We start from the raw sequence: 11,416 nt of genomic DNA, 5'->3' as shown, positions 1-11,416 counted from the left end.
CATTTAAACAGCGGAGCAGAGGTCAGGACACGTGTTGGACTGAAGATGATCCAGATCTCCTCCCAGGAAGCTGGAGTGAAAACATTTGATACAGCAGCTCTTTGAATTCTTATCTGAGTCTAAAATACGGTTTCATTTAATCCTCTGAAGCAAAGGACAAAGATATTAATAATAATAGTCTAGCGTCTAAAAGCTGCTTCCAGATTCAGCTCATTACCGTTGATTTCCTGTCGAAAATAAAAAAGAAAGTATGGCTCGTACAGATTCTTGTTTTTAGAATTACTGGTCATACAGAAGCAGTTTTTTCTTTATTTTTAACATTTTCTAGATCACAGATTAATACTGATGGCACTAAAACAATGAAGGAACACATGTGGAAGTACGAAGCCAAGAAAAACAGTGTTCAACAAACCAGAATATGTTGTATTTCACCTGGAATGGTTTGTATTTAACACATGTGTCTAGTCAAGAGCGGATTTATGGAAATTGTTAAAATGTATGATTTGTGCAGAGGTAGAGGCTGGTCCACAGTTCTCTATACGACTGCTGTTCTACTCCACATTAAGGCAAGAACCACTCAGTCCATCATTACTTTAAGATGTGAAGTGTGACAGGAAGTGCAGTCGTGAAAACCATCAAATGCTTTGGTGAAACAGCTTAGCTTAGCACATGAAGAAGAAGAAGAAGAAAAAGAAAAAGAAGAAGAAGCAGAAGAAGTGGCTCATTGGTCTAGGGGTATGATTCTCGCTTTGGGTGCGAGAGGACCCGGGTTCAAATCCCGGATGAGCCCTTCTAGCCACCCCCTGTCCCTGCTGTGGTGTTTCCTTAAAGGTGCACAGCATGTTAAATGTTTCAAGGTTTTAGTAGAGAAGTAGCTTTCAGATCATGACATCACAGGTTTGTACACCCCCCCCCCCCCCCCCCCATGTCCATTGTCCATGGCTGAAGTGCCCTTGAGCAACTGCCCAAGCCCCCCCCTATAGTCCTCCCAATAGCAGCAGAATCTGCTTCTGTTTACTCGCGTCTGAAATCAAAGAGTCATTGTTTTCACAAAATGACTGAAGGCTAGAAGAGAATCATTATCGGCTAATTTCTCTCCCTCAAAGTGTTGACTGATTACAGAACGATGAATATGTGAGGATGGATGGATGGATGGATGGATGGATGGAGCTTAGAAGCTGAGTTTGTCTCTGAAAATAAGGATGAATCTTTATAAAACCTGACTGAGTGAATGGACTGTGAACTCCAGATCGTTTCAGTCTCGTTTTAGTGTTCAATCAACATAAAATGCAGTGATGTGCAACATTTAGCTGAAACCTTTAATTCACTTTGACATTATGTACAACCTTGATTAAAGGAGAAGTAACTGTGGAGAGCTACACAGCAGAGCTACAACGACTTGTCTGTAGATATTTGCACATTAAGTAGCAATCAGCTCTGAGCAGCTCATGAGCTAAAGCAGCTTTAGAGTGTAGTGGTAGTATACAGAATATATCAGGGGATATGTCTGATGCAGAGCTGATGCAGATGGTTTGAAGTGGACATCCTCGCAGTAAGTATTTTACCCTGAGGTGAAGTCTGGCTCAGCTCCTGCAGAGCAAACAGACGGGATGAAGAAGAAGAAACATCACTGATGAAATCACTGGACTAAACTCAAAAACAAAAACAAAAAACTGGTATATCTAAAAAATACAAACTCAGACAAAGTCAACTGGACTTGTACAAGATGATTTATTGAAGGCTTCAGTTCTAATAGACTGGTGGAGGGGTTGGGGTTTAATCAGGAGCAGCTGTGGGTGGTGTCCACCTGAAGCTCACATGACTAGAGTCGGCTAAGGACCTGATACTCACTAATTTAAAGAATGGACACTGCCTTAAAGACAACAACGTCGACATTTTAGCCAGAGAAGACAGATGCAAAAGGAGGAAGACATAACATGTGGTGGTCAATCCATGTGTGGACATGATGTCTCATGCTCCCTCGTCACAATCTGAGCCCCATGAATCCTGGCATTGTCATCTTGGAATATGATCCATTGATGGAATAACCTGGTCATTCAGTATATTCAGGTAGTCAGCTGACCTCATTCTTTGGACACATAATGTTGCTGAACCTAGACCTGAGCAACTGCAGCAACCCCAGATCATAGCACTGCCCCCACAGGCTTGTACAGTAGACACTAGGCATGATGGGTGCATCACTTCATCTGCCTCTCTTCTTACCCTGATGCTTCTCCACTATCCTTCCAGTTTTTAATAATGCCTTGGACCGTTCTTAACCCAGTTTTAGTAGTTTCTACAATCTCCTTAGATGTTTTCTCTGCTTGATGCATGCCAATGATTTGACCCTTCTCAAACAGACTAACATCTTCTCCATGACCACAGGATGTGTCTTTAGACATGGTTGTTGAAGAAATGAGAAGCTACTCATTGCATCAGTTGGGCTTAAATAACTTGTTGCCAGCTGAAAGATAATCACCCATGCAGTAATTATCCAATAGGAGGCTTTACTTAGTTAAATCCAGGTGGTGACTTTGTTTTTGTCCAGGCAGTGTATGTCCTCTAGAAGTTTAACCTTCATTCAGACCTTGAGTCTCTGGACATTAATGTGTTGATAGAGAGCTATTCATTGGAAACAGGAAATAGGATCAAAACAGATTCCTCCAATTCCAGGTCTGGTCGTCAACTGTAGTCATGTAGCTTCCTGATTAACCAACACCCCTCCACCAGCCTATTAGAACTGAAGACTTGCATGAGACGTCTTCTAGAAACCCAACACGTCCAGTTGTCTTTTGCTTCAGCTTGTTGTTTTTTTCACTGTGTTTCAGAAAGTTTTAAATCACTAGATAGATAACATCTGGAAGCTCTGAATCTTCAAACTGAATCTCTGCCACAAATCAAAACGACCTCGGTCTGCTTGAGGATCATCTACTCCAGCTCACGTGAAGTTAAGATCAGGTCGAACCAACAGATTGTTATTTGTCAGCTGAACAGAAAAGATTCAGAACTTTTCATTCTAGTACAATCCTTATAAAACGTGGATATAGTCTTTAACAATAAACTCTTTCTCCAGTTAAAGATATAAAGATAAATTCTTACTGCAGCAGCATTTTAACGTCACATATGGCCGAGAAGAAGCCGGTTTGAGCCACTTTGCCTACACAGAGTAGAGGTTAATTACTCTAAGAAAGAGTCTATCTGCCAGTTAAAGATAAAAATATCCTTCATATCTATAAGTTACTATCATGTCGATGGTGCCAGGGGAGCTGGAGCCCATCCAACCTGGCGCTGGGTAAATTCATGAAGATTATAACTTCACGTTTTTGCAGAAACTCAAGTACTTTGCCAAAAATGTACAGATTCAACTCAGATAAATGCACCACAACATCTTTCTTTTCAAGTTTTTATTCATATACAAACAGGCCTTATATGAAAACACACTTGACTGAGCCTGTGAACTGAACAAATGTATTTCCAGTGACTTTCCGTTCAGCCTCCTGCGGTCGGCGGCCGTCGTCTGAAGATCACAGCTGGATGCCGACACATGAAGAGGCTGCTGATATGAAAAATAAAAAAAATGAAATAAAATGAAACAAGGTTCAGATGGTCAGAACAGAGAGAAACGATGTGAGAGAGTGAGGTGTTATATATGTGTGCATGTGCAGATCTGGGCCTGCATTCATCAACCAGCCCTCCATCACTAAAAATACTAACAGCTCAGATATTTATGAGTCATGCTACACCTACTCCCAGAGGGAGACGATGACGTTAGAACAGAGATCCATAAAATCACTGACAATGTTTCTCCTTCCTGGTGCTGCTGGAATGAAATAATACGTAAAGAGCATTGTTTCCTGGTCATCATCTCGGAAGTTAAGAGCTTTTAATCTTTGTCACAGCTTTGACGCTCAAGGCAGCAATTACTACAAGCAAGTGCCTGCAGAAGCTGTTAAGAGCTTCACAAAGCTGGATTAGAAGACTGAGTCATGCTGCACCTAGCGCGCAACATTATGGCTGTGAGTGCACATAGCTGATATTTTAGCCACTTGATTTGAGTCCAACTTCATCATTTAACTCATCCAATCCCTGGGAAGGCATCTCACTCAGAAATATTTCACATGTGCATTTATCTATTCAGGACATATCTGTATGTAGCATTAACTAAATGTTTCTGGTAACTGCTGATCAGTGGTCTACAGCAGCTTGGAGGAATTTTAGCCCATTCCTCAGAACAGAACCACTTCAGTTCTGAGATGTTGGTGGGTTTCCTCACATCAACTGCTTGCTTCAGGTCCTTCCACAACATTTCTATTGGATTAAGGTCAGGACTTTGACTTGGCCGTTCCTAAACATTCATCTTGTTCCTCTTTAACCGTTCTTTTGGTTCGTTGGGCTCTTTGTCTTGCTGCATGACCCAGTTTCTCTTCAGATGAACTAAAGCATGTCTAAACAAAGTCAAACTACTGCCAATAAGTGGGCTCGTCCAGGATTTGAACCCGGGACCTCTCGCACCCTAAGCGAGAATCATACCCCTAGACCAACGAGCCACGTCTGACAAGCTTGTAAACGCTGTCCCAGATTCTGGTCTTTCTATTCTGGAGGTTTGTCACTGGGTTGCAGCCTTGCTCTTGTGACGTCTAAATTGCCACTTGTGTTCTTGGGCTCGTTGTCTTGCTGCATGACCCAGTTTCTCTTCACATTCAGCTCATGGACAGATGTCCTGACATTTTCTTTAAGAGTTCACTGGTAGAATTCAGAATTCATTGGTACATTATTGATGACAAGCCGTCCTGGTCCAGATGCAGCAGAACAGGCCCAAACCAGGACATTAGCACCCCCATGTTTGATGGAGGGATGAGGTTCTGATGCTGGAATGCAGCAAAGTGTTAAAGTTGTAGGTGAACAGTTAAATAAGGAGCTGACACTCACTGCAAGTCTCCTTAAGTCCTGAGGGAGCATCAGTTTCAGCTGATGAGCCATCATCTGACACAAAATATTGATTATAGCTGCTCTAAGTGAGCTAAGTGCTTACATCTGCAACGCTCATAACGACATGTCTGACATGCTGGTGTTTTCATCATCTCAGTTCAGAACAAGGCTTGATGGGAATGTCATTATTTTTGCAGGTTTTTGGAGATAAACAGTAGTTAATCATTCAGCCAGTGGAGATTAATGACTGGAAGGCACATTTCGCTCAAGGCCACAAAAGGAAAACCGCAAGCCACAGGATTTACCAAGATTCATCCTGTGTTGACCATGAATGTCCACACGAATTCATTCAATAGTTGTTTATATTTGTTCTAAAGTGTTTGGATCAATCTACTTGACGTCACGGTGTCTCTACTTTTGGGAGACATCTCTTAAGTAAACAGACCTGAAGATCTACTCACCTCATCTCCTTCAGTCAACCTCCTTCTTCAGGTATCTCTTCATGACCGAAGCCACGTCTCCGCCCTCACTGCCCTCCGCCTCCAGTCTTTCTCCTTGCGGCCTTTCAAACTTGCGCCTTGTTCCGCCTCCCTGGGAACTTCCTCCTGATCCGCCTGAGCTGGAGGACTCAGTATCAGAGCCTTTCCTGCTGCGGGTCGACGGAGGCAGCTCTCCAAAGTGGACGCTCAGCGCCCTCCTGCCTCCCCTGACGGAGCTGGCCAGGCTGCTGGTGGACTGAGCTCTCCGGATGGCAGGCAGGATGTCGGAGGCTGCGTCGTCACGGTCCCCGGCCAGACGGCGGTTTTGGAAGACCATCGGTTCTGAACCTAGAGTGCCTTCACCTCCTTCCTCTGTTGCTAAACTCCCCAGCATGCAGCGCCGTGGTGCCTGAGGGGAACGCTGCATGGGGGTCGTCACAGAGCGGGGCGCCACCTCTGGATCCTCCTCTGGGATGGCCAGGGAGGGAGGGCGATGTCGAGCAGTGAGGGAGGACGCCAAAGAGGAGAGACGTGGCAACGAGGGAAGAGAAGTGATGGACTCGCTGGAGTTGAAGCGGGACAGTTTGGCTCCAGCTGTGGAGGCTCCTGCAGATCCCTGAGAGTCGGTGATGGAGCGAGAACTGGCGGCGCGTGGCAGGAGTGGGGAGGAAGGTTTGAGGATACTGGGACCAGGTCGGGGCTCCTGGTTGTCCTCTGGGCCGAGAGAGAGGGCCGAGGCTCTCCGTCTGAGAGTTGAGGCTGCGGTCGTTTGGTAGACGGGCAGAGAGATGGTGCTACCAGCTCCGTCTGCTGCATCACCGCCAGCTCTGCGCTTACGAAGTCCTTCCAGCAGCTCAGACAGCGCCGAGGAGGACGGAGCTCGGGACGGACTTCTGGCACCGACTCCTCCAGCCTCAGAGCCCTCATCATCTGGATCCACGCAAGAACTTTGGAGGGATAAGACAAACACTTTAAACTGAAGCAGAACATGTGACTATTTATTATTTATTTATTGAGCTCTTTACTGATTTACTGAGCTCTTCTTCCAGTCTTGAAGGAACAGACTTACCGGAAGCTGTAGGTGCTCATGGTGTCAGCGACAGACTGACGGCCGCTGTAGACAGATCCAGTGCGAGACCCTCCTCTAGGAACACCCAACCAGTTACGGATGCCCTCGCCGACATCCTCGGTCCCAACACTGGACACAGAGTCACTGCAGGACAGAATCACACCACAACACTCAAATCAAAGCTACAAGGGAAGACACCTCCTCTGTCCTTAGGCTGGCAGATCTAGTGCTGCAGCCTTTAGAAGTTTCTACGTTTCTGAATAAAAATTATTTAAAACATTTCCTGAAAGTAGACAAAGAGAATCCACTCAAACAAACAAAACAGAAATATTATACTTGTGCGTTTGTAAACATTTCCAGTAACTGCTGATCAGTGGTCTACAGCAGCTTGGAGGAATTTTAGCCCATTCCTCAGAACAGAACCACTTCAGTTCTGAGATGTTGGTGGGTTTCCTCACATCAACTGCTTGCTTCAGGTCCTTCCACAACATTTCTATTGGATTAAGGTCAGGACTTTGACTTGGCCGTTCCTAAACATTCATCTTGTTCTTCTTTAACCGTTCTTTTGTAGAACCACTTGTGTTCTTGGTTCTCGTTGTCTTGCTGCATGACCCAGTTTCTCTTCACATTCAGCTCATGGACAGATGTCCTGACATTTTCTTTTAGAGTTCACTGGTAGAATTCAGAATTCATTGGTCCATCAATGATGACAAGCCGTCCTGGTCCAGATGCAGCAGAACAGACCCAAACCAGGACATTAGCACCCCCATGTTTGATGGAGGGATGAGGTTCTGATGCTGGAATGATGCAGTGTTGTTTCATCTCATTTAAACCAAACTATTCTACTTTGGTCTCATCTGTCCACTAAACATTGTCCCAATAGTCTTCTGTCTTGTCCACATGATGTTTAGAAATGTTCTTCTTGGAGAGCAGTGTCTTTGTCCATCACACCATGGTTGTTCAGTGGATTCATCAACATTAACATTAGCCAATGAGAGAGAGGCCTTTAGCTGCTTAGAAGTTCCCCTGGGTTCCTTTGGGACCTCTCAGACTATTATGGAGTGATCTTTGTTGGTGGACCACTCCTGTGGAGGGGAACAGTCGTCTTCAATCTGTCTGACTGTGGATTATTTGTGGGTTCCAAACTCTTTAGAGATGGTTCTGGAACCTTTTCCAGCCTGATGAGCAACAACAACTCTTTCTCTGAGCTCCTCAGAAAGCTCCTTTGTCCACAAACATGTGTTGTGAAGATCAGACTGAGACAAATCCCTGATTTATTGAAACTAAACCAGGAACTGAACCACACCTGAGTCTCATTACATTGATGGAAACACTTCTGAACACGTGGACTCTAAATTGGAGTATAATATGTTTTTTATTTTATGTGTTTGATTGGGTTTTCTTTGTCTACTTTCATGACTTGTGTGAAAATCCTCTAAAGTTTTGAGTCCTTTCTTGCAGAAATGTAGAAACCTCTGAAGGATGCAAAAAACTTCTGAAGCCAGCTCTGAATCCATTATAAGCTGCATTAAGCATGCAGGCACGTTACAGAACGGTTGATGATTGCACAGCAAGCCAGGGTAGGATCACAGCCAGGACTCATGTAATAACTGGAGGTTTTAATCTCAGTTAAATGTTCATTCTCTTTCATTCTTTTTAACTGAATAACGCAGGTGGAAACTGACTCTCAAAGAATCTTTAGATCCACTCTGATGTCCCCGAGGACGCTGCAAGAGGAAAACACACACTCAACCATTCACAGGGGCATTTGAGTCAGTTTGATTACATCGACATAAATACGCTTGAGACTCGCACAATATACTTAATGCAGCAGTGAACGTGTTATTTATATCCATCTCAAGTACATCTCAGCTGCGTGGGAGAAGAATGTGTTGGAGACTAGTGATTAAAAAGAAGAAACAAATATGCTAATTACAGGGCTTCAGTGAAAATATACTGTATGAAACAGACCAATATAAAGATGGATTTATGCAGCTGTGTTGCAGCAGCAGCAGCAGTGGCAGCGGCCCATGGACTGATGCCATGCATGTAGACGCCATGCACGCAGCCTTCTCAGACAGGGTCAGCTTAAAGGATAATTCTGGCCACTTTACTGTAATTGTTTTGACCATCATTTCTATAGATTAGAATAAGGCACACGTCAACTTCATGAATGAGAATTTGTTAATGTTGAAATAAGTTTGGGTTTAGATATCTTGAGCAAACAACCTCAGCAGCTGGTTTGTGGGGTTTTCAGGTCACCATGTTTTAAATACGTTCTATTATAACCTGAACGTTCATGTCGCCACTTTGTAGAAGTTGGAAGCTGGTTGTTAAGTGTCTTGTTTATTAGTTTCTAAACTAAAAAAATCAAGTTTCAATAAGTGAGAACTAAGAAATTTACTTGAATTAATGACACATCCCACAGCAGAGGGTTTTAAATAAGATTTTAATTGTATTTTTGTGTGTTTTGCTGTTTTAATTTTAAAATAGCATAGCTGATTCTTTGTTGGTACTTTCTAATGTTGGTTTGATATAGAAATAAAGATTATTATTATTGTTATTAATAAGCACACAACTGAATGTCGCTTTAGGCTCCTTAAGCTTTAGAATATTTTTGTAATTTCCGTCCTGCACTCTAACTGCTTAACAAACGTAAATAACAAACGTAAGGTCAAAATTAACCACCTTGAATTTTAGGAATCAGAGACACTTGAAATAACTTTTTGAAATAGAGATGTTTAGAAAATTGCAAATGTTCTTTTTGGAGAGCGGTGTCTTTGTCCTTGCCACTCTGCCATCACGCCATGGTTGTTCAGCAGTTACCGTTAAACCGGATACTAAAAACAAGGGTTCCACTTACTTTTACAACTAACAGATATGTAATATTGGCTCATTTTCCTAAATAAACAAGTATAATATTTCTGATTGATGTGTTTGATTGGGTTCTCCTTGTCTACTTTGAGGATTCTGCCAATGTTTTGAATCATTTTTATGAAAACAATTCTGAGGGTCTCAAATACTTTTAAGCGGCTCTGTAACTGTGGTGAGCAGAATGATTTCACAAAGGTTGGAAAATGTGGCCAGAAACTAGAAGATGCTGAGAAGAATCATCCTTTAACAGGCTGAGTTATCTGATGAAGACACAACCACAACCACACTCTTGGGTTTCTTACAGGTCTCTCTTTTGAGTAAAGGACTCCACGGCGGTCTGAACGCTGCATGGGAGGGCAGAGCGGTGAAAAGGTTGAGTTGAAACATCCGGACATTGAAGCAGAGGAGACGTGCCTCGGCGCTAATCAACCGTACCTCTCAGAGTCGCTCTCGTCGCTGGACTCCACCTCCTCCAGGGCGGCCTGCAGATCCACGATGCGGCGGATGGACGTCTCCAGGTCGGCCTGCAGCGTCTGCCTGACGGCGCTGAGCTCCTCCACCTGCATCTCCTGTGAACGGACGCCGTCAGATTAGCTCATATAAGGGTGAACATGTGTGGTTTTGCCCCCCCGCCTCACGGCTACGTGTGAGGACCCCGGGGCCCAATCCTGCCACAGCAATTACCTTCATTTGAGCCTATATTACCTCATCAGTCAAACTCTTAATATCCCGGTGGCATGTCCTCCCTCTCTCCCTCGCTGTGACCTGATGTCTGCAGCGCTCTGCTCGGCTTATTTAGAAGGAATTATGACATACGCACCAGACATTGAGAGAATAAAGTGATTTATTAATCGCCTGTATGCGAGGTAGTGGTGGTGGCGGCGTTTCTGTCGTCTCTCTAGCATCCTGTCACACAAGCCTGCAAACGCAAAAAGCTTGTAGGCTTTCAAAGTTATTGGCTTTGTTGGCTTTGAGGAGACGGGTGTGGGTTGCAGCGGTTGTCATAGAGACACATAAGCATGTATGTGTGTGTGTGTGTGTGTGTGTGTGTGTGTGTGTGCCCGTAACCTTGAAGAGACAATGAGGATTAATCACAGTCAGAGGGAGAAAGCAGGATGAGGGAGAGATGACGTTGGAGGAGGAGGAGGAGGAGGAGGAGGAGGAGGAGGAGGATGTATGAATATGTCTATTCATGTGTGTGTGTCTGTTGGTAGGTTGTTAAAGGGCACCCTTGTGCGTTTGCTTTGCGCTAATAACTGAATAATTATTGGAGCTCCTTCCTCTTTTTTCTCGGCTCAGCTCAGAGGTCACGAAGAAATCTGGCGCGAGCGAGGACGGCAACGCGACTAAGTCCAGACGGGACTTCTTCTTCTTATTAAACCTCAAACGCCTCTTTAGAGTCTTCATCCGTAGGATAAAAGAAGACGAGCAGCAACAACCTTCGTTTAGAATAATTAACAACAGAGCTAGAAAAGACTGAAAGCAGGCTCCAAAAAAAACATGGGAATCCCTTCACATGCTCATGGATTAATTGTTGGGGTCCCATGGAGGCGAAGAGGCTCAACACTAAGAGAGTCCAGCTCATTTCCACATGCATACACTGAAGTAAGCAAACATTTAGCATGTTCCTAAACACGTTCCCCTCAAACCTTCACAGTGTAGGACAGAAAACAAACCTCGAGGCTAATGAAGCTAACTGGAGTCCGATCGATGGCCTCGTGTCGGGGGAGACAGTTCGAGCAGCTTCCACTTCTAAAAATAACACTTTTTCAGTTTGCTGCTCGGAGGAGACGTGCACCCTGACGCTCTGACTGACAGAAAGCCGCGAGGAATTACAGAATCATCCCAAAACATTTCTGCAGAGTGATGATTTATCTGTCTCCCAAGATGAGCGCAAAGAGGTGAGAGAGGGCCAGAGATACAGCTGAAGGCTTCTGCTTTTCCTTCGCCATTCAATATTTCACCTCATATCATCTGCCAGAGCTGAAGGGCCCCTGTTCGAACTTGAAGCTTTCCCTAGAGGCCACCTGCAGATCTTGAGCACATCTCTGTTATTATCAAGTTG

The 11,416-nt window shown here is 44.2% G+C and overlaps 1 protein-coding gene across 1 annotated transcript in view; it reads right to left on the bottom strand.

Moving 5' to 3' along the window:
- Positions 1 to 3,390: 3,390 nt before the first annotated feature.
- The window catches only part of myo18b (myosin XVIIIB), a gene marked incomplete at its 5' end in the record, with an annotated part of 39,677 nt that continues 31,651 nt past the window's right edge, over positions 3,391 to 11,416 (bottom strand). The window contains 5 exons of the mRNA XM_084572107.1: positions 3,391 to 3,556; positions 5,391 to 6,355; positions 6,478 to 6,621; positions 9,654 to 9,695; positions 9,787 to 9,920. Of these exons, the coding sequence (XP_084428233.1) occupies positions 5,401 to 6,355; positions 6,478 to 6,621; positions 9,654 to 9,695; positions 9,787 to 9,920 (1,275 nt within the window). The 3' untranslated portion in view covers positions 3,391 to 3,556; positions 5,391 to 5,400. The remainder of the gene's footprint in view (positions 3,557 to 5,390; positions 6,356 to 6,477; positions 6,622 to 9,653; positions 9,696 to 9,786; positions 9,921 to 11,416) is intronic.

Source organism: Chelon labrosus (assembly GCF_963514085.1).
Source record: "Chelon labrosus genome assembly, chromosome: 22".
Lineage (NCBI taxonomy): Eukaryota > Metazoa > Chordata > Actinopteri > Mugiliformes > Mugilidae > Chelon > Chelon labrosus.
The sequence above is the reverse complement of the archived record's forward strand: the minus strand, read 5'-3'. Positions and strand labels throughout refer to the sequence as shown.